General features: G+C 38.4%; 1 protein-coding gene across 3 annotated transcripts in view; it reads right to left on the bottom strand.

The window, feature by feature from the left end:
- LOC106890283 (macrophage mannose receptor 1-like) overlaps nucleotides 1-23,182 on the bottom strand; it is a 61,209-nt gene that overhangs the window by 11,770 nt on the left and 26,257 nt on the right. For all 3 annotated transcript variants that reach the window (XM_014946001.1, XM_014946009.1, XM_014946018.1), the window contains 16 exons: nucleotides 22,173-22,330; nucleotides 21,541-21,654; nucleotides 20,127-20,242; nucleotides 18,519-18,667; nucleotides 16,293-16,492; nucleotides 15,700-15,824; nucleotides 14,454-14,541; nucleotides 13,374-13,518; nucleotides 11,718-11,759; nucleotides 11,397-11,560; nucleotides 9,768-9,835; nucleotides 7,545-7,645; nucleotides 6,908-7,050; nucleotides 6,022-6,136; nucleotides 3,528-3,697; nucleotides 1,011-1,113 (listed from right to left, as the gene is read on the bottom strand). In XM_014946001.1, the coding sequence (XP_014801487.1) occupies nucleotides 1,011-1,113; nucleotides 3,528-3,697; nucleotides 6,022-6,136; nucleotides 6,908-7,050; nucleotides 7,545-7,645; nucleotides 9,768-9,835; nucleotides 11,397-11,560; nucleotides 11,718-11,759; nucleotides 13,374-13,518; nucleotides 14,454-14,541; nucleotides 15,700-15,824; nucleotides 16,293-16,492; nucleotides 18,519-18,667; nucleotides 20,127-20,242; nucleotides 21,541-21,654; nucleotides 22,173-22,330 (2,001 nt within the window). The remainder of the gene's footprint in view (nucleotides 1-1,010; nucleotides 1,114-3,527; nucleotides 3,698-6,021; nucleotides 6,137-6,907; nucleotides 7,051-7,544; nucleotides 7,646-9,767; nucleotides 9,836-11,396; nucleotides 11,561-11,717; nucleotides 11,760-13,373; nucleotides 13,519-14,453; nucleotides 14,542-15,699; nucleotides 15,825-16,292; nucleotides 16,493-18,518; nucleotides 18,668-20,126; nucleotides 20,243-21,540; nucleotides 21,655-22,172; nucleotides 22,331-23,182) is intronic.

Here is a 23,182-nt window from a genome sequence, read left to right on the forward strand (position 1 = left end):
CTCTGACAAGGAGTGAAGGAGCATTCTTCATAATCCTTCAGAATTATTCACTATTCTGAAGTGAATAATGTGAATTATTCACATTATTCAGAATAATTCACTATTACTGAAATGAATTAGGATTAGATCAGGTCACAATTTCTTTAACACAATATTTTTTCATCAAAAGAAATGCTTTGCAGAGACTGTGTTGTTTTCCAGGATTTTTTTTGTCAGAGAAAAGGAAAACTTCACAACAGGTCGGTCCTTAAAAATCAATCAGGTACTTAAATCCAGGTTTTCACTGTTTTTAATATCCTTTTGGGGTGTGAGTTTGCTCAAATTTGGTGTGAGTTAAAGTCACACTCCAGACAGTTCATGCTACATGTACAAGCCATTATATTGCAGAATGTGTTTTGAAAGACAATGTGTTCAGAAAATGACAGACAAAGTCATGGCACAAATATCACATGAAGGGTCATACTAAACACAAAGATGTAGATTCAAATTCCAGCTCAGGAAGGCAGTAACATGGCAGTTACTGGGAAGGGTCAATGGGGAGTAGAGGCTCTAACTGGACCTCTGACACATATGACCCTTTTGTTCCTGCCTGAAAAACAATTTGTGGCTGCATCTTTCTTGGACGTAGGTGAGTTAAAGTCACACTCCAGACAGTTCATGCTACATGTACAAGCCATTATATTGCAGAATGTGTTTTGAAAGACAATGTGTTCAGAAAATGACAGACAAAGTCATGGCACAAATATCACATGAAGGGTCATACTAAACACAAAGATGTAGATTCAAATTCCAGCTCAGGAAGGCAGTAACATGGCAGTTACTGGGAAGGGTCAATGGGGAGTAGAGGCTCTAACTGGACCTCTGACACATATGACCCTTTTGTTCCTGCCTGAAAAACAATTTGTGGCTGCATCTTTCTTGGAAGTGAAATGATGTTGAAATCCTTTCACCAAAACAATTCCCTGAAAAACCAAAAGGTTTGATTGTGTTTTAAGCAAAAAGACAAGTACCTGCATTAATTTGGCATATATATCCTCTGTTGTTATCACAACTCTCATCAGCCCACTTCCCTGCTTCCTTAACAGGATTGTTTCTCATGACAACACAATCAGCCTTGAAGTAAAAAGAAATAAAATCAATTACAAATAGCTAGAAGAAGCAAATAAAAAAAAATTGTCCCCCTTTTACATCTTCAGACACAAGTAATGCTGTAGTTTTACTCCTGCATCCTTGTAACATTTAACACTGTAAGTTTTATGATGTAGAGGTTCTGTTCATCTTGCACTTGACAGATTTCTTGATGTTGCTGTCTCTTGTGCAACATTGGGGTGGATAAACAGACCAGAGAAATTCCAGTATTCTCATCCCTCCAGGCATACACCACGGATAGAAGGAAAGCCACAGACAATTTAAAGAGAAGTGAAATCAACTATTGTAGAAAAAAAAAACAGTTAAGTTTGCCCCAGAAAAACCCTGGATCCTGAATGGGCAATGTAACATTTCTGACATATCAGTCTCTTCAAATTTGTTGTTGCAAGCTGTAACAATACACACAGCAAAATCAGAACTGTTCCTGCCCAAAGAACAGCCATTGATCTGTCAGTACCCCCTTCACAGTGACATTTCAGCTTCTCTGCTACGGACACAACAGCTAGAATCTATGTTAGAATATGTTAAATGAACTATGATGAATGCAAAGAGCTGCACATGCACAAATGGTTTGTGTAATGCATCATCCACATTTCTTTTATTCTGTTTACTTATTTGGTTTTGATGTCCAGGAGAAGATGCATGAAGAAATACTTCATTTGTGAGTGAAATGCATTAAGATTTAGGTCTTTCAAACTGAACAGTTGCATAGTATTTTGTATTAATTATGATTACTTATTTTTTGCTAAGGTCAAGTAAACTTAAAAAAAAATCTGAAATTTATAAAATAGGGACTTTATAAATTTTCACAGAAGACTTCATAGAAATCCTACTACTTTGCATGAAAAGACAAAAATATAGATTATTCCTCCAAAACTAGTATTTTAAACATGCTTTCTCTTTTGAACTTCTAATTCTTCCAAATTTTCTCCTTACATTAGAGATAAGAAGCTCAGAGGTGCTACTTTCAAAAACAGGAAAAAAGGACTTTATACATACATTAAAAGCGTCATTCAAAACAAATAGAGCTAGTACTATAGTATGCTGTAGTTTGATAGCACAGAACTGTCTAGAAACTCCAGAGAGAGGAACTGAATGACCTATCAGATCAGTTTGTACATCAGAGAAATAAGGGAAGTGATTTTCTTTGCTTTTTTTCCTTTCTAAAAAACGGACGGCTGTCTTTTTATAGAAGCATGTCCTTTCTGCAAATGTGACTCACAGAATTTGCTGCTATGTAAGACGTGGCTGTTTGAGGGGAATGTTAGTACGTGGCCCTTGCAAGCTACATGCCAGCTGAGAAACCTGCTACGTTCAGGTGCCAATGCGGTCAGAGGACTAGGAGTGCGCTTTTGGGGCAAATGCCACGAGGCAGGAATCATAGAATCATATCATAGAATCATAGAATTGCCCAGGCCAGAAGGGACCTCCAAAGGCCATCTAGTCCGACCCCCCCACAGTCAGCAGGGACACCCCCAACTAGACCAGGTTGCCCAGGGCCTCGTCGAGCCTCTCCTTGAATATCTCCAGGGAAGGGGCCTCAACCACCTCCCTGGGCAACCTGTTCCAGTGCTCCACCACCCTCACAGTGAAGAACCCTCTCCTAATCTCCAGTCTAAATCTGTTCCCCTCCAGCTTGAAGCCATTGCCCCTCGTCCTGTCACTACAGGCCTTTGTAAACAGTACCCCTCAGGTACTGGAAGGCTGCTATTAGGTCTCTCCAGAGCCTCCTTTTCTCCAGGCTGAACAACCCCAGCTCCCTCAGCTTGTCCTTGTAGCAGAGGTGCTCCAACCCCCTGATCATCCTTGTGGCTGCTCTTGTTGAACCTCATGAGGTTCACCTGGGCCCACCTCTCCAGCCTGTCCAGGTCCTTTTGGATGACATCCCATCCCTCTGGTGTATCGACAACACCACACAGCTTGGTATCGTCCGCAAACTTGCTGACGGTGCCTTTAATCTCCCTGTCTATATCATTGATAAAAATGTTAAACAGCACCGGCCCCAGCACGGACCCTTGAGGAATCCCACTGTCCTCTTTACCAGAGGTAAAGAGGACATACCAGAGTATGTCTTTATGAGAGAACATGGGGTCAACACACAAGCAGCCCATGAGAGAACATGGGGTCAACACACAAGCAGCGTAGCCTTCAGGGACACAGAAAACTGAAACCTGAAAACAGTCTCTGTATGAGCCCTACAGCTGTCATGAGCTAATAGAGCAACTGCCCAAGGGCTCAAAACCATTCAGTCTATTTTTATTTATATTTGACATGCATAAAAGTAGGAAGTCAAACAATAACATGTCTCAAATTCCAACAAATGCATAAATGCAATCTAAAAATCAAATTTCAGTGAACAATTTGTGATTGCTATTTACCTGGCCATCATATGAATATAAATCCATATGTCCTAATGGGAAGCCTTTGGCCCAGTTTGTAAAGTAAACTCCTGTTCCATCAGTCCAGAGGAACCTCAGTTCATGATTTATATCATTTAATCCAATCCATGTATCAGTAACAAAATCCTTCATATGGAAGGTGAGGAAAGCTAGAGTAAAAAAAGGCAAAGAAAAAGAGAAACACTTTTAACGAAGGACAACTGAAAAGTCTGGCCTCACTGAGACTGGTGACAGTATTTTTTCTGCAATAGAGAACACTGCACTGTTGACAACACAAGCAGGTAAGATGAAAAGGAGGTGACTTTTGAGCTTAATGAACAGGGAACCAGATATACAACTGTGGCTTTGGGCAAAATACATCAGCTAAGGACCTAACCCAGTACTGGGATGAGTCCCGAAAGTATGACAGAAATACTTTTTATAATGTCTCTTTGAATCTTGGTCCCACAATTGACTTAGAAATATAGAGATATGTAGAAGCACATACATTTGTGATAACCCCCCCAGAGTGGTTACCCCTGGCATCAGGCAGCAGCAGCAGTGCTGTTACAGACCCACGAGTGTTTGCTCTCTCCCTGGAACAGCCGGGCCATAGTCTGCACTGTCTCAGCAGAGAGCAGAACGCACAAGAAAGCACTTTAAAATGAGCCTCAACAGAACTATTCATCACAAGCATAACAACCACCACAGTCCAGGAAGGTGCTTGTGTGGCTAGCACAAAAATAGAGCAGGCTAAGTCAGCTGGCATTCATCAACCCACCAATCCACAATATATCAAACACCGTGATAAAATGAACGTCTCATGGCCTTTGCCAACTGCTGCAGTCATTGTTATGAGCGTGCTTTTCTCTGCAAACAATAGATGAATTTCTGTCTGCTCTATCAACCATTCACCTTCCTTTAGTTTTTTTAAAATGAATGCAATTTACACTTCCAGGAATGAAACCTGTAGATTTCTTTGCCAAATGTTAGTATTGCTGCTCTGCCACAAACTGTAACAGGAACTATGCCTACATTGCCAGCAAAAACAAGTTTTGTGCTAGTAGCTTTACTGTTCATTTCTCTTTTACCTAGAATTCAAGCCCTGTGCACGAACCACCTGAAATCTGTACTGCAGAAATTCATAGAATCATAGAGGTTGGAAGAGACCCTTGGGATCATCGAGTCCAACCATCTCCCCTGCTCTACAAAGTCCTCCCCTACACCATGTCCCTCAGCACTGCATCTAAACGGCCCTTAAACACAGCCAGGGATGGGGACTCCCCCCCCTCCCTGGGCAGCCTGTTCCAATGCCCGACCACTCTTTGGGTGAAAAATTCCTTCCTAATGTTCAGTCTAAACCTCCCCTGGTGGGACTTTAAGCCGGTCCCTCTCGGGCTATTGGTAATTACCTGTGAGAAGAGACCAGCACCAACCTCTCTACAGTGTCCTTTCAAGTAGTTGTAGAGAGTGATGAGGTCTCCCCTCAGCCTCCTCTTCCTCATACTAAACAGCCCCAGCTCCTTCAGCCGCTCTTCATACGATTTGTCTTCTAGGCCCTTCACTAGTTTTGTTGCCCTCCTCTGCAGGAGGCAATAGCTGGAAAAAAAAGATCAAAAAAAAAATAACTATGTTTGAAAAGTGAAAGTTTGATTCTTCATTTCTTCACATGTGGAAAACTTAAGCAGTACTAAGTGAATGTCACCTCCCCCAGTCAGGAATGCAGCTCTTAGGTTCATTAAAATAAGCTCCCCTAGAGAATAGAACAGTAAAGCTACGTGGTGAGTGGTGGGGAAGCGTATGAGCCGTCAAACCTCTGCCCCAAGCTGCCCAGAGACAGCAAGTTCTGATCCTAAAGGTGTTCTGGGAGGCAATAGCTGCCCTCCTCTGCTGAATAAGAATTTAACTATGTTTGAAAAGTGAAAGTTTGATTCTTCATTTCTTCACATGTGGAAAACTTAAGCAGTACTAAGTGAATGTCACCTCCCCCAGTCAGGAATGCAGCTCTTAGGTTCATTAAAATAAGCTCCCCTAGAGAATAGAACAGTAAAGCTACGTGGTGAGTGGTGGGGAAGCGTATGAGCCGTCAAACCTCTGCCCCAAGCTGCCCAGAGACAGCAAGTTCTGATCCTAAAGGTGTTCTGCCTGAGTGGATAGGAAAGCCGTGCAGTGAGTTAATGCCACCTAGTGAAACTACATCATTTGGACTTGCTGGGTCCAGCTGGCACCACGTGTAAGCAGGAAAAGCTCTACTTTGGCTGCCAGGACAACATACATGCGTGTGTATATAAATCTCTCTAAGCCAACATTAAAATTTGGCAGATTCAGGTGAAGACTTCCTTGTAAATTTCAAAAAAAAAAAATATCACATTTTGGAACAGAAATCAGACGTGTAGTCGTAATTCAAATCCTGCCCATATTCACACAAATGCAACAGCCATCCTGCAAAGATTAAAGGTCATTTCATCTAGTGCTACAAAACTACACACAGTACCTTGCACTTGTTCGTTAGGGATAGTGGCCAGGTTTCCTCCTAAATTCATGCAAGCTGTTCGTGCAGCATGCCAAGTGACACGTTCCTCTTCTGTAGATCCAAATATTTTGTAACACTAAAACATGAACAAATTCTCTATATATTATCTTTACTCCAATATCACTCACAAATTGAAAACCACTGCTTTAAGCAAAGCAGGATGGAGAAAAGGCAGTAAAAGAATGCATTTATCTGAAAAAAACGCCACATTCAGCTTAAAATGAGCTTAAAATGTGCTGATTCTTTTTCTGTATAAAATTGAGTATCTCAAGAAAGTATTTTGCTCAACAAGACACATACTAGATTTGATCTGCTAGAAAAAATAAGCAAAACCTGACTTTTTACTGAGAGTCAGCTAACAGTTGTTAGTGGTAAGTTACACGTGACTGATACTAGTCTGCCTGTTTATTAATTTGACTCTACAAAGCATACCACGCTAATAAAGTTAAGGAAGACAAAATATATTCAGTCCCCAAAAAGCATTTTGGTTTGGTCAAAAAAAAAAAAAAAAAAAGGAAAAAAAAGATCAAAACAACAATCATTCAGGAACTCGGGCTAAACTCTTTAGGAAATGCATATCAAAAGGTTTGAAGAAATGACTAGAGAATGACTTTTGGCAACTGCAACAGAGTAGGCTCATCTGCTACTTCATTAGAAGCATCAAAAAAGCACCTTTCCTGCAAAACAGTGGATGTGCAAACAAAGAAAAGCATGCAGGCATCAATCAGCTCTCTGCAAAAAAGAATAATATTTTACTTTAATAAGAAACAATACTATTAAATAATTCCCTTGTTTTCTTTGTAATGCTTTGCCAAACATCCAACACGCGCTGCATTTGTTATGGTACCTTATTACGAAAGGAGAGCCAAGTTGGATGACATCCTCTTGGTGTTGAAAATGTTGTTGGAGCAACAGTTGAATTAATGGAACTGTTGTGCCTTTCACATATGTAGGGATTTGGATAACCACAGTTTATATCATTCCAAAATCCTGAGTGCAAGATAAAGAGGAAAATGTATGACACCGCATCCAGAGCTGGTTAAATGGAAATCACTTTCACTCTTTCTTACACAAAGTGCCTTTTAGTTGAAAGATAAGGTCAAATCCTCAGAGTGTCTCAGTTTATTATCATTCTATATCAGCATCTAGGCACTTTGTGCACTCTGTAATTACACAATGTTAAAAGCAGTGTAGAACTGGGTACAATAAATATCAATTTTATAGTGGTACATTAGGACAATTTTAACAAAAAATAGAGAACAGTTGTATAGCGATCACAAATCACAACCACGGACCTCTATCAGAGCTTCCCCATAATACTGTGGTCTACTTGCACAACATTTTGCAAAAGAACAAAAAAAAAAAAAAAAGGGGGGGGGGGGGGGGCAGGGGAAGTGGTGCCTCCGAGAGAAAAAAAAAACACCGAACAGTTGTGACATAAAACCACAAATAATGAAATTCTGGAACAAACATACAAAACTCACCTAAATTCTTATACATAACTACACAGTTTTCATCATTATTTGCAAAGTTTGGTTCATGTGGTGCCCATGCCAAATAATTCACTGGAGTGCCATCCATCCAGCTTAAGAAAAACAATCCAACAAAACACTTTAACATACAAACAGAATTTGTTTCCATGATACAAAAAGTAATTTTGCAAAATGTTTAATATAGTCACTCATAGTTTAAGGTTTACGAGGTTTTTTTGACCTATTTGCCTCTTTGCTAATTGCACTAAACTTACTCTCTGTGCAAAGACGTAAAGTATGTACTGAAGTTGGTTTTACTCTGCGTTTAAGCAATATGCTGACACTTTTGCAACTGATAGGACAATACTCAATCATCCAAGGATAGGACAATACTCAATCCAGATGTCATTTCAGCTTGAGAGAGCCCAGATGCTTCCCCCCAGTCATACCTTTCCTGCGGCCGTTACAGAGACAAGGGATTTTATCGATAACACTGGTCAAATGTTTGATCTTTCCCCCACGCAGAGGAAAAGGGAATGACAAACCACCCACAAGGAAATTCCTGTGACAATGTGCCTCACCGTAAGGTAAAATACAAGCATCAAAAAAGTTGTACATTCACGTAGAATAAACAATAAAGAACAAAGTCATAATCAGGAATTAAACACTTATTAGGAGACATATTCCTATCGGACTGCAAGTGACAGAGGTGCCCTACTCGGCCCTTCAGGCACATACATATGACACTTCACTTAAAAGCATATTCATCTTAGGGTCCCTACAGAAACAACAGAATGGCAGAGACCCCTCATTTTCAGAAGGTGATCTGGCCCAACTGACATCCTAATTATCATGGGGAGGGTCCTCATTGTCACTGCGGACTAGAAGGAGATCCAAGAACTACTAAGCATCTTTTCAGGCACTTCAAGACCTAGACTGAACTGAATCCAGGCCCAGGTTGACATCACATATAAAAATCAGTGTGGTGGTGCATACTGGCCTTCAGAAAAGCTTGCAGAAAATTTGCTTATCCTCACAGTGCAAATGAAGTTACATAATGGATCACGGAATCATAGAGTATCAGGTTGGAAGGGACCTCAAGGGTCACCTGGTCCAATCAGTTTGCAATAATAATAATGGCAACAGCTATCTTTGTTCTACAAAAATAAAACAGGTTACATTTTTCCCTTTATTACAGCCTATTCCTAACAGTTAAAGAGGAGGAAAAATAATGTTTTTACCTAACAAAAATATATTTTGATTGGGTCATGTATTTATCTTTTCAATATAAGTCATGGAATAAAGGAAAATAGAAATCCTGAATAAAAACACAAAAGACTTTATCTGCAGTCTATTTATCGTGCAAGATTTGGATGAATTCTATTTAGGAAATATGGTATTTCTCCTGGTTAATCTGGAGCTACATTAACATGGAATTAAACCACTTGAGAATACAAACATGTTTAAATTAAGACTCAAAACTAGGTATATCCTTTGAAAATCCATGCCCTATTGAGTTAACTTTTTTAGTCCCAGAGACTACAAAATCTTAAAACAAACAGTAAAGGAAAACTTTCCAAATCTAACACACCTGATATAAACTCATAAAAACAAAGTTCATGCTTTTCTATTCTAAAAGAATAAGCCAAGTTTTAGAGTTTACGGATCTACTCTAGCTTCTGTGTGTGGTGTCAAGCGGAAATTCCATTTATTTGAAAAGGACTTGGTCTTCTACGAAGAAAAAATTTCATCAGCATCAACAGGAAATACTATTTTTAAGTATAAATACTTATATTAGCTATACTTCATTGGAGTATGGACAAGGCAGACAACAGCTGAGGGCAAAACTGAAACCAAGCTCTTTTCCTGCTATAATCAAATATCGAATATCAGTAGTACTAGTAGGTGAGAACGCCTAACAAACGGGATTTAAAAAAATAGTGGATTAAACATAATGGCACATAGCGCTATATTTACTGAAGAATAAATTTTTACAACCTTCATAATCAAAAAACTAATCACATAATGGCACATAGCGGTATATTTACTAAAGAATAAATTTTTACAGCCTTCATAATCAAAAAACTAATCATGAAAGTCCCGTAGAATTCAGAGGACAGACATTTTCATTTGCTTTGATAGGCCACAACTTCACTCAAGCACTTCATTAATTTTGCTCCGCTCAGGAGATTATTTTAAAGCACGATGCAAACTCAATAGTTTGAGTTGACCTACCTTGTCCTTTGGTCAACACTCAGCTGTAAACCAATGAAGTATGAATCCTCTTTGCCATTTTTCAAGATCTAGAATGTAAAGATTAAAATTGTATAAATGTCCTCTTTCTATCACAGAAAATTATGTTAACAATGAATAATATACATCTGACTGAGAGAGGATGCGAAATGCTGTATTGTCTAGCTACAACATTTAAGTTAAAGCAGCTCACAGCTGACAGGCACCAGTCAAACTTCACCATTGGCCAAAAGGTTTGGTCACTTTACCAACACTTCTCACAGTAGTACTTGAAAGCCACTGAAATCAGCACCTCTGGCAGTCTCTGCAGTGGACATCATCTGACCAATTTCTTGCAAGGGATAAACTTTCCTACAATTTGGATAGAAACTGATACAGGCCCTTGTGTCATCCTGTTGCCATTCTTCAGCTAGCTCAGGAAAAGTTTTATGTAGTTCAAATCTGACTTTTAAGCATATTCCTGATTAAAAGAAGGTGCCTTCAAGACAGTATAAACAGGGAACCAACCCCAGTCACTTAGGAAATATCACAGAATACCAGTTTGGAAGGGATCTCAAGGATCATCTGGTCCAACCTTTCTTGGCAAAAGCACAGTTTAGACAAGACAGCCCTGTCCAGCTGAATCTTGAAAGTTTCCAACATTGGGGAATCCACCACTTCCCTGGGGAGATTATTCCAATGGCTGATTGTTCTCATTGTGAAAAATTTTCCTCGTGTCCAATCAGAATCTCTCCAGGAGTAACTTGTACCCATTACTCCTCATCTCTTTCCATGTGACTCCTTGTAAAAAGGGAGTCTCCATCTTCTTTGTAGTCACCCTTTAAATACTGCAACCTGGTGATAAGGTCTCCCATTTAACAGCTCTTTCTCATGGCATAATCCACACCTCAAATTGTTTTTTCTGCATAATTATATTCTTCCCACAAGGAGGAGGAGGAAAAAGGGGCAAACTTGAGGACCAAAAAGAGGCTTCTAGGTAGAGTACATCCCAGGTACACGGACAAGATTAAAAGCCAACGTTCTGATTGCTGCACGATCGACCTCTTAAGATATCTTGAGTTTATCTGTTGATAAACTTTACTTCTGGTTAACTCACCGACCTTACAGAATCATTGCCTTTTCAGCTTCTTGCTAAAATGAAGCCACAGATTAAAAGTAAGCATTAAGATTTACCTTAGCACATTACCAGTTGCCGACACATACCACATTGCCACATTGAATATGAAAAGCAGATAATCTGTTTAATGCTTACTCTGCTTATTTCTATATAAAATACCAAACTAAAGTTGTCCTCATCTCAGCTATGAAACAATCTAAAAAAAATGCTTACTCTGCTTATTTCTATATAAAATACCAAACTAAAGTTGTCCTCATCTCAGCTATGAAATAATCTAAAAAAAAGACTTGAGCTTTCTCTTCATATTATTTTGGCTTAATGCTACTGCCAATCTAAAAAAATACTTGAGCTTTTTCTTCATATTATTTTGGCTTAATGCTACTGCAGTTTCACTATCATAAACCTTGCAGGGTGAACACCAGCATGAAAAGGATTTGTGCCCATGCTCACTTGTTTTGGATGATTTATTCCATAGTATTAATGAATTTTCTTACATATCTCCAGAGGAACTTTCTTTCACTTTCACTCTCAATGACAGCCAGGTCTCCAAAGTTCATTTTGCAGAACTCCCGACCTTTTTCCATAGGAACACTCTCTGTGCTGAAATAATATTGTTTGTCTTCATATATAATCCATCCATCCTCAGTCGTCTTGTATTCTGTGAGATAAGTTATAAGCTGACTATATTGTTTCTGAGATACAAGACATTCTCATTAGTAAAGTTTTTAAAATGTTTTCAGACATACACACACACAAATGGTAACAGCAATAACACTTTTCAGACACACACAAATGGTAACAGCAATAACACTTACTGGGTGCAGGAGATTCTGTTGGTTCAGGCTTTACACTTGCCCCTGTAAGAGGAGAATATTTATTATAATGGCACACTTTCTGCTGTAAGAGAATATTTACTATGATTGATAGGCATGCTTTTCTCCTGACAGTGAATTTTATGGTTAGCAATGGATTTAACACCAAAAACTAGAAGGAACTAAATAGTCTAAAGCTCTTCTTTTTGGTACACTATTCAATTTTAAACACTCTTGTTTCCTGAGGCTCTAAATATAAGCTATTCCTAACTTACAAGGTATTATAAAATACCTTGAAATTTATCTGAATTAAGTAATTATTTGTGTAATTCACTGGAGGCAGCAAACCTTACACCCCAAAGCATTAACCCTATGAAGACAGCCCTGTATCTCCCTCTCTCTCCTCTCCCCAGGTCACTTAAACATGAATTCTGGCTTGAACCTGCAGGACTGCAGGCCAGGTTACCTTCTTCTGTGGTGTCCCTGCTACTACAGAGTAAGGTTCTTTCCATCTTTCTCTGATTGAGAGGAACTTCTATCTGGATTCTAAAAATTTCCCTAGAAAAAAAATCTCACTGGAAAAGATCCCAATAAATTAACTGATCCTTTCTGAAAAGAAGATCTCAGGCTAAAGAATTCCCCTGTTTCTTTTTGCTATGGCATCATGGAGATGGCATCCTGGATGCCATCATTAGTGTCTCCGGAAAACAATTTCTAATACAGGACATTTGTGTCTTTATAGGTTTACCAATTTATTTGGTGCCAAAATGTAATCTCACAGATACTGAGATTTTAATAAAAAAATTCTCTGCCCAAGAAATTTTTTTACCAATATAAAGCAGAGCTGGTATTTTATTGTCAATATACTAATACAGCATTTTTATTTTGCTCCCCTCCCTCCCAATATATAAATGTGGTAAAATGTTTAATAAGGACTTTCTAAAATAAACTTAGGTAGATGTGCTGTTTGTGCAACTCAGTATTTCCCTAAATTATGAATTTTGTCTTGATGTCTTCAGAGCATAAAAAGCATCCAAACTCAAATCTCAAGAGAATTTAGCAAGAAATCAACATATGAATTTAAAACCCAGTCAAAGCAAAATAAAGTGTCTCAAAACCAGGTTCCATCTTGCAACTACAGATTCAATTAGCTAGCAAAACAGCACCTCAGCAAAGGAAAGAAGGGAGTTTTCACTATCTTGCAACCTCAGCAAAGGAAAGAAGGGAGTTTTCACGCATAAAAATTGAAGCATGTGAGCTCATTTGCAAACTGTTTTCTAATAACTTGAAACTCAACTCAAAAAAAAAAAAATCCAAAATAGGAGTTGTTGGAGAAGGCACGACCTTCTCAAAGAGAAAAGTCAAAAGTGAATGTGAATAGTCAAAGTTAACATTTCCTAGTTTTCAAGTATCACATTTTGCCTTCTGAAATCATAGAGAAAGATCAGTGAGAGGTCTCAGCAGGGTATGAAAGGCTTTTTATTTTTAAAAGCACTGAAGACATGGAAATCCTTATAACACTTTGATATTTCACATTCCACAGGGAACCATTCTGATAAACAGTTTTTCAAATTTTTTTTATTTCTTAAAGTTAAGGGAAAAAAAAAAATCAACTGAGAATCTTTTCTTGTTATACTAATCCACAGGAGTAAGCAATACCTTTTCTTATCTGGCAAATCCATCCGTATAGATAATCACAGTGCCTGTCATTCCAAAGCATGCTGGAATCGCCACTGATCTCTGCACAAAGTTCAATTCCTTGATAATTATTGGGTTCTCCAAAGCCCCAGTTTTCATACTTCACCTATGACAGAAAAGGTTTTGTGAAGATTCTGTTATACAGAAAGAAAATAATGGAGAGGGAGGAGACTTCAAACCACAGGCCTACAATTTGTTCCGACTGTCAGTTTAAAAACTTAGATAAGAAGAAACCAGAAACTACTCATGCAAATGCTGACATTTAAAACTTTTTTCAGATTGTAAATGAACTGCAGCTCAGATAAGTTGTTTCCAATCTCACTTGGAAGAATATTGACCTTTTCTTAGGACCTAAATTCTGCAAAATTCATCTAATTATAATGATGGGACATGTACATGTTGGCATTAAATTAAGTAAATACCCTGTATGAGTAAAATAGTAGGACATTATTGAGACATAACAAAAACATTGGCATTTTTCTTAGAAAAATACTACTGCTATTCTAATTTTACTGATATTCTAATGGAATAAATTCCAGTTTCAGTTTTCTGTATGATAAACTTGCATCAACATATTTTCACCAACCTTGTCTGAAAAACACCCACATCTCCAAAACCACTCTTGTTTCTACAATTTTATATCTTAGCCTAAAGTACACTCAAGTCACACTGGCATAAAACAACTGCCCTCAGCTCCATGGAATGTTGCCCATCTCAGATAAAGATCTAATTAGCAAAAAACAGAAATAGTAAAGATAGACTTTTTCATTGAAAAAATCCTTGCATTTGTAAGAACATCCTTTTAGTCTGTATTAATTTAATTTTCTTGTTGATTCAATGCACATTTTCTTATCAAAAATCAGTATGTTTCAGTCAAATAAATCAAGCCATTGAATTGCTATTCATAAGCTTTCCTAAAGAGAGCATAACACAGTAGAAGGTTATAATTAAGCATAAAATTACACAGAAACACATACACCACACACATTTGAGAAGCACAGGGAATGCAAAATAACAGCTGTGGAAAATTAAATCACTCACTGGAGATCCATCACTCCAAACAAAGCCATCATCAGGATTTAAGTAATATAAACCCATCCAGAAACGCTGGTGGTAAAAGCCATTGTTCCTAAAAAACAAACAAACAAACAAAAAAACCCCACCAAAATAATAAGTGTACCATTTAGAAAAAGTTTAAACATCAAACCAAAACTAATAAGGGCGTTTCAATGTTTTTTTAATAATCTTGAATGCTGTTAGACGCAATAACAACCAGGGTGGAAATTAATTAGTATGTGACCACTTCTAGTTGTTAGCACTATTCATTAACTCAGACAGATTGAAATACTGACCAAGAAAATGTCCAGATCCAATCCAACTCCTGAAAATAAAATGGCTTAATACTTCTGTGTAAAGGTTCAATAGCTACTGATGCTCCATTTATCAACTTTCCACTTTCTCTGCAGAGGCACTTACGGTTTCCAAACCCAAAGTAACTTGCTACGGTTGAATCACATTTGAAAAATAGCACCTAAAAACTAGTTCTTGTCTGCAAGCAGACACACTTTACTGATTTATCTGATTTTGTTGAGTCAACTTGTGGTAATGAAGCATCTAAGACTTCTTTCTTACTGTAAATATGTAGATGGGACTCTATTTAGGTTGTAGCATTTTGCAAGTCTGTCATGTTTCAGTCTCGCTTCCCAGTTAGAGAGGGATGTACAAGCTCATTGAGCCCAGTCTATTCAGGTTATATTTCAAGTGTCACCTTTTTAAGAGTATTTGATCTCATTCAGAAATCTCACACCTGTTTTTTAAAGTTCAGGGACTTACTAACCTTATTTGCATTCCCTGTGTAGGAAACAATGAATCTGAAGTTGGTTCCGCTTTCCAATTAGTTCATAAAAATGACAACCAACACATTGACCAGATTCATATCACAACTTTTACCCTATTTGCACACTTGCCTATGTGAAAACAACTGGCATCTGTGGTAATTTTATAATATCCCCAAATCACCAGTAAGTACTTTTCTATCACATGATAAATGCTTCCTCAACTAGATATCTTGCCAATCTCGTTCTAGCATTAGCTTCTGGGGTGACTGCCACCACTCATACAGCTCCTGCTATTTCATGAGCTGGTTTTTTTGCTCTGTTTAATACAGTTGCAGATAATTAATCCTGACTGGCTTATACCGAAGTAAAAGCATACTCTTAAAATTAAATATTTCAGAAAGATCAGAAGGCTAATTAATGTGATGGATGACCACAGTACAGATACTCACGCTATAGAACGCCATATCACATACTGTTCTTCTTTACCATTAATGGAGGCCAGATCTCCTCCTATAGCTCGACAGAACTCTTGAGATTCAAGCCATGTTTTCTTTTGCTCTCCTCTTGAAAAAGGCTAAAGAGAGTGTTTTTCAATCAGACAAAATAGACCATATAGATCAGGGGATCAAGAAACACCAGCTACCCAAAAGCAATTCATTTACAGTTAACTTGTTCCGTGGGGATCACAGAAACTTTGACCATAGGGTTTATAAGCGTTCACCTCTGCGTAACACTGGCTTAGGATGAGTGTCTTTAAGCCAAGTTGCTGGCAAGAGTATCTTCTGCAAGACAACAATTGGGACAAAGGCACTTTGAATTTCTCATTCTTTTAAAATTAAGTCTTGGAAGAATGGGGAATTAAGAGCAGAAGATCAGACTTAAAGATCTGACTTTAACGGAGTAAGCATTTCAATAGAGAGGAACAAGACCACTACCCATAATTAAGCTTATGAAACAGTAGGACATATGTATACCAATTCTTATTGCATGTATGTGCAGCAAATAGAAACTACCTTAATGCAGAAATAAACAACATACTTACTTTGAAACAGAAGCCAATACGACTGTTTGAGTCCCAACCTTCCGGACACCGGGGAGCAGGAGTTGTTGTAGGAACAGGTGGAGGGGTCACTCCCTCTGCCCACGTTTTGCACAGGAACTTTGCTTTTTCTTCACATTTTATTACATCCCACAATCCACCTGAAATTCCAGTCCTCATGGCAACACAGCCTGGCTTTCTTCCTGGTTGTAAACAAAAATGCACAAAAGCAACAGTTAGGGATTCATGAGAATTTAGAAAAGTTTATATTGCATCCTGATGGAAACCAAGTCTTTGTACAGAGTCAAAAATGTTTCTAGTGTTAAAGTGGGTCCAGAGGAGGGCCATGAAAATGATCAGAGGGCTGGAACACCCCTCCTGAGAAGAATGGTGGAGAGAGTTGGGGTTGTTCAGCCTGGAGAAGAGAAGGCTCCAGGGAGACCTTATCACAGCCTTTCAGTACATAAAAAGGGCTTGTAAGGAACATGGAGAGACACATTTTTCCCAGGACCTGTAGTGACAGAACAAAGGGGAATGGTTTTAATGGAGAGAGACATTTTTCCCAGTGCCTGTAGTGACAGAACAAAGGGGAATGGTTTTAAAATGAAAGAGGGTAGATTTAGATCGGACATAATGAAAAAAAAAATTTATGATTAAGTTGGTGAGACACTGGAAAGGTTGCCCAGAGGAAAAAAAATTATGATTAAGTTGGTGAGACACTGGAGAGGTTGCCCAGAGGAGCTGTGGATCCCCTTCGTTAGAAGTGTATAAGGTCAAGTTAGATGGGGCTTTGAGCCACCTGATCTAGTGCAAGTTGTCCTTGTCCATGGCAGAGCGGGGACAACTCAAAGATCTTTAAGAGTTCCTTCCAACCCAAACCATTCTGTCATTCTATGATTCTAATTCATGAAGAAGGAACAACAACAGCAACAACATCATCAAAAAAACAGCAGCAACAAAAAACCCCACAAAAGACAAAGAACCAACCAACCAAAAAAAAAACCCAAAGAAACAAACAAGCAAAAAAAAAAAAATCTGTGTTTCATTCATATCTGAGACACTGAATTGTGCCTAACATTAAATCACCTCCAGTGGCTGACTAGCAACATCATAACCTGTTGCCAGGTTTTTTTGTTGGTCTCAAAATGGACAATGCGGTTATAACTAATTTCTCAAATAGGTCTAATTTAACTATGATTTTCAAAAATGAACTTGCTATATATAGGCCTAGTATTGGCTTCATGGTCTACACAGCCTTACTGCTCCACCTGACACATTCAAATCATCATTTAGGCACTGAAATTAAAGAGAATCAGAAGACTTCCTGAAAGGCAAATGCAACACATTCATCATAACCTGTTGCCAGGTTTTTTTGTTGGTTATAAAATGGACAATGCGGTTATAACTAATTTCTCAAATAGGTCTAATTTAACTATGATTTTCAAAAATGAACTTGCTATATATAGGCCTAGTATTGGCTTCATGGTCTACACAGCCTTACTGCTCCACCTGACACATTCAAATCATCATTTAGGCACTGAAATTAAAGAGAATCAGAAGACTTCCTGAAAGGCAAATGCAACACATTTGAACAATACAACCTTGCAGGTTTTTGTTTTTGCAACACAACCTTGAAGGCTGATGACCATCCTCTTTCTGATGTGATCGTGTCAGAGATTAAATGACCTCCCACGCCCATAATTTTATTAGAACAGAAAAAAGTGGCAATATTTTCATCAAAAAAATTATTAAATAAGGAAATCACAATTAACCTAGCAAAGATGTTAACTAAAGAGAGACTAAACACACTTCTTCTTGTCCTTGGCCCTCTTGTCCTTTCCTACAATCCAATTTTCTCTAAGACCAGAGATGCTTCAAGCATGCTGTGATCTCACCCACCTCACAACATGCAGTGAGCAAGTGTACTATGAGATACGGGTGAACAGGCAGGACTTGCAAGCAGTACAGACACAAACTTTCCCAGAAGAGATGCAAATCAGAAACCCAATCTCCATTTGTTTCTTCCCAAGTTCATGTTAAAAAGTCTTTTCAGCACTAAGCAGGAATTTAGCAACAGCACTGCATGCTTGAGAAAGTAGCCAGAGATATTTGAGATCAATTAGTCGCTATACAATCAAGTGAGAGCTAAGGAATGCAGTAAAAAAATTCAAGTAGTGAGCAATGTGTTTTGGGTACTGGAGTCATTGAACACTCTGGAGCCATACCTACCAGGCATTTTGGAATTCCAGTGTGTAAATAAGACAGATTCGCCATTAGTCCACTTGAATGTTCCCTTTTCTTCAACATCTGAAAGTCCAATCCAAAAGTATTTTTCTGTTCTCAGCCCAACGAGGCTAGTCAGATAGGCTTGTTCATATCTGTTCAAAAGAACACAACTGTTAAATCAATATTGTTAAATTTATTTTTAAAGTTGCAAAATGATTATTATTTTCGCAGAATTACTGTTGTACCTTCTGGAAAGCTTAGCTTGGATGGATTTACTTGAACAAAGCACATAACAAAACATTACACAGCAGATATTTTGTAAGCTTGAATATCAACAGTATTCTGCCTTCTCTTTGGATGTCCAGTAAAGAAAGTGACACAATCACAGACTGACATGAAATTGGTGGGAAAGAAGAAAACTAACGTGACTTCTGTGTTAAATCACTGTATTTTTTGAGAGTTTCTAGTACCCTTGTATTTTAATGACTTCTTGTTTCAAACAAATCCACAATCGGAAAAGGAATCTCAGCATTATTGAAGAAATATACAGAAGTAGAAGCTAGAGTAGTACGATACTAAATTATCAAACTAAAGAACACTGTAAACTAGATCCAATGATCATGCAGGAAAAGTTATGTTTTGGAAAGAAAACTATATAGAGGTAAAGCCTGTCATAGTTCATTATGATGTTTAAACAAACAGCTCTTAAGAAATTAAAGCAAATAAAGTCTCCCCTTAAGGAGGTATAGTCTGAAGACCACATTAGTGTTAAATCATTTTTATGACAGCTGCAATGCTACCTTCACGTAAAGAGCTGCCATCCATGACAGCCAGAGCTTTCATGCTAGAACATATATATTTAGATTATATAGATACGAATAAGAGAAAGTGTAAATCATCGAGTCAACTGCAAGAAAAATAAGATTTGTTTCTTAACCCTAACTTTCATTTTCCCAATACTCCACATTCAGTAATGTGCACCAGTTCAGAAATTTAGCACACACTGACTCTGGATGAATTGCGATGATTTGCAATTGCAAATGGATTGCAACAGGTACCAAGCACTGTTATCACCATGTTCAGAAATTTAGCACACACTGAACTCTGGATGAATTGCGATGATTTGCAATTGCAAATGGATTGCAACAGGTACCAAGCACTGTTATCACCATTTGGTTTCTTACTTATATTTTTTAATAGTAGCTCAATTCTGAGAAAACCAGATAGGTGAAAATTATATCCTGTTGCTAACTTGAACTACCTTTTGGAAGGAATTAGAGCCATCTCTTCATTCAATAATCAAAATTGGATTCTGCATCCCTCACTCAAGTAAAACCCATTCTCAAGCCACTACAATCAACAAAATAGAAAACATAATTATATTTTTTTTCCTTGACATTCCATGATTTCATAGCCATCGCCTATCTTTACTCTAAACTGAATTCCTGGATTTGAATACACATGCAAAAACTGTTAGAAGTTCTGGACCTACAGATACCTGCCCTCTCTAGCAAGATTTTTGTCCAGATCAGAATCTTTGTTTTAATATTCAAATGATGCTAGATGTTAAATCCTCATGAGATCTTGTCATGCCAGTAGACTTTTACATACCTGTCTTCAATAGTTGCTAAAAAGGCCTGATGCCTTCCACAGGTTTGATTTGCTTCAGGAAAAGATACAAATGTATTCCCAATGAAGTAACAATAAAACCCATGTCTTTTCCAACCCTGTCAAAATAAACGTTATATGATCACATATGTTCCAGTTTTTCAAAACTTTTTTTTAAAAAAAAAAAGGAAATAAATACAACAAAACAAAACTGATTTATACCACCGTCAGCTAACCGTTAGAAAAAGGAACAACTGAACTGAAAAATCCAGACCAGAAATAGGCAGTTTCAGGATCAGAATTTTTAATCGGGGCATTCCACTTGTGAAGGCGTGAGAGGCTTTGCTGAACACCTTCAGTTCTCATTCTCAGTATAGGATCATAACTAACACGTAGGCATTGTGCAATCATGAGAACAGCCTTGAGATGCAGATTTCAGCAAGAAAATGTGACCTCAAACAGGTTTGTTCATTACTAATTAATATTAACACTCTCTTCTAGTGTTTTGTCATTCATATGTCGTTAATTCAGGAATACGCTCACAGAGGAAGAGTTTGTTGTGACCAACCACAACTGACACAAATTTTCCTCTGATGGTTTTCAATTTCTCACCTATGAGAGACATTCTCTATGAGCATGATCTTAGTTCTCTAGCCAAGGACAATATCCAAAAGCATTAGGATCCCTTTATCTTCTCCAAGAGTTGAATATTTGTAAGGTTCCCAGGTACTCTTTTACAAATACTGGGAATAAACAACAAAGACTTCCTTTGCAGCTGTGTAAAGATGACTTGGGAGAAAAGGCAATTTCTTCATGGAAGACAAAAGCCCAGTAAGATTCTCTATGACATAACAAATTACAGTAGCTTTTTCGGAATTACTGAGTGTTATATTACCAGAAGGCATCACCAAATGAAAAATAGATCCACTGGCAGTTCAGAAGGAGCATAATGGACTCATTTTGCTTGGGCACTCATAACAAATTCTTCATAGAGAGCACTACCAGAGACCACAACAAAGCCTTGAGAATAGTATTTGGATGAGCACACCCTTCCTGTTGTGAGTAATTTTGAAGAAAATTGTAGGCAGAGCTGAAGAGCAACTGCTGGAACCGGCAAATTCCTTAGGAAGGCTTGAATGCCAACCGAGGAAAAACGGCCTGCTGCAGGGACTGCAGGCTTGAGGTTTGGTTTAAGTTCTGGAAAAAGAAAGGGAGCATCAAGCACCAAATGATAGTCAGAGTCTAGATTTATTAATAGGTATCACCGATCCCATCTACCATAGGAATGAGAAGGCCAACTGCTCTGATGACAACACAGAACCCATTTTTCCTGTTTTTTCTGTCACCTAGGTGGCATTTTCTTCTCTTAATCATTCCTAGCAGCCTATTCAGATCAGACAGCTTTTTCTCTACTTACTCTCTGGCAGCCCATGTCAACAGTTTCCTCCTCTGCAGAAGCTTCTGACACAGGTTTCCTTTTACAGATGTAGCCAATCTTCTTTTCACAAGAATGGTCTGCCCAAAATCCATCCTGAACATAAGAACAGAACATCACTGTCAAGTGGGATTTAGTCTTCAAAAAAAGGTGCTTTATGCTCTTTTAGGTATTTAATTATTTTTTCTAGCCTTAAAAGAAGCAAAACCTCTATCTAAATTCTTCTGTGGGGGCCGACTCATCATTGACTTACACCTTCTTTGATTACCTTTCTGAAAAGTGAACCCTTGGAGGCGATAGCAATACACCATCTTTACAAAGACTACTGATCTAATAAGCATGCAGAAGGAAAGGGAGATGTCACCTCTCCTCACAGAAATCCAGATGCAACAGACAAAACAAAGAAACAAACAAAAACTGAAAACTATATCCCTTACTTAATACTTCCATAAAAGTTTTAAGATGCAAAAAGTTCCTGGTCAAAGTTAGAATTAACATTGTTACAGATTCTCAGAAGAAACTATTATGCAGAAGAAACTTTTGTGCTCTTGCATAGAAAAAAACCCCAAATGATAAATAAAATCATAATTAATTCAATAGCTACATGACTTTACCTTTCCCTTCATAACAACACAGTCCTCTTGCCTGTTGTTTGCATGAGTGGGTTCTCCACGAAGCCACTTGGTGTAGGTCACAGGTGTCCCATCACTCCATTCAAAATACATCTGAACCTTGAGGTCATTCAACCCAATCCACAGCTCATCAGCTGGCTCTAAAACATACAATTAACAAAGCTGATAACAGTCCCTTTATATGATGTGAACTTTTATCTTCATGGAACAGCAAATAATTTATTCTCAGGAAGGTTAGAAGGCAGTCACAGGAAATTAAGGCTCCCTGTTTTACACAGAGGGCAGATCATTCCTCATATATCAACGCTAGTCTTCAGGAAAGGCCACTCACCGTAAGAGTGTTTAACTTTGTGTAAAACTGTTACGGTTTTGGGTGGTAGTGCATAAAAACATCAGGAGGAGATACAGCCAGGCCAGCTGACCCCAACTGACCAGAGGGTTATCCCATACCATAGGGTGTCACACTCAGGAGATAAAGCTGGGGGAAGAAGAAAGGAGCTGGGGATGTTTGTAGTTATGGCATTTGTCTTCCCAAGTAACCATGACATGTGAGGGAGCCCTGCTTTCCTGGAGATGGCTGAGCACCTGCCTGCCCATGGGAAGCACTGAATGAATTCATTGTTCTGCTTTGCCTGCATGCACGGCTTTTGCTCAACCTATTAAACTGTCTTTAGTGAATTCATTGTTCTGCTTTGCCTGCGTGCACGGCTTTTGCTCTACCCATTAAACTGTCTTTATCTCATCCCACCAGTTTTCTCAGTTTGACTCTTCCGATTCTCTCCCCCATCCCACCACCAGTTTTCTCAGTTTTATTCTTCCGATTCTCTCCCCCATCCCACCACAGGAAGAGCGAGAGAGCGGCTGTGTGGGCTTTAGTTGCCTGCTGGGGTTAAACCACAACCCAGGAAGAGCGAGAGAGCAGCTGTGTGGTCTTTAGTTGCCTGCTGGGGTTAAACCACAACAAAAGCAGTGAAAATGCTCTCTTTGTTGAA

This window comes from Calidris pugnax, unplaced genomic scaffold, assembly GCF_001431845.1.
Source record: "Calidris pugnax isolate Ruff unplaced genomic scaffold, ASM143184v1 scaffold19, whole genome shotgun sequence".
Taxonomy (NCBI): domain Eukaryota; kingdom Metazoa; phylum Chordata; class Aves; order Charadriiformes; family Scolopacidae; genus Calidris; species Calidris pugnax.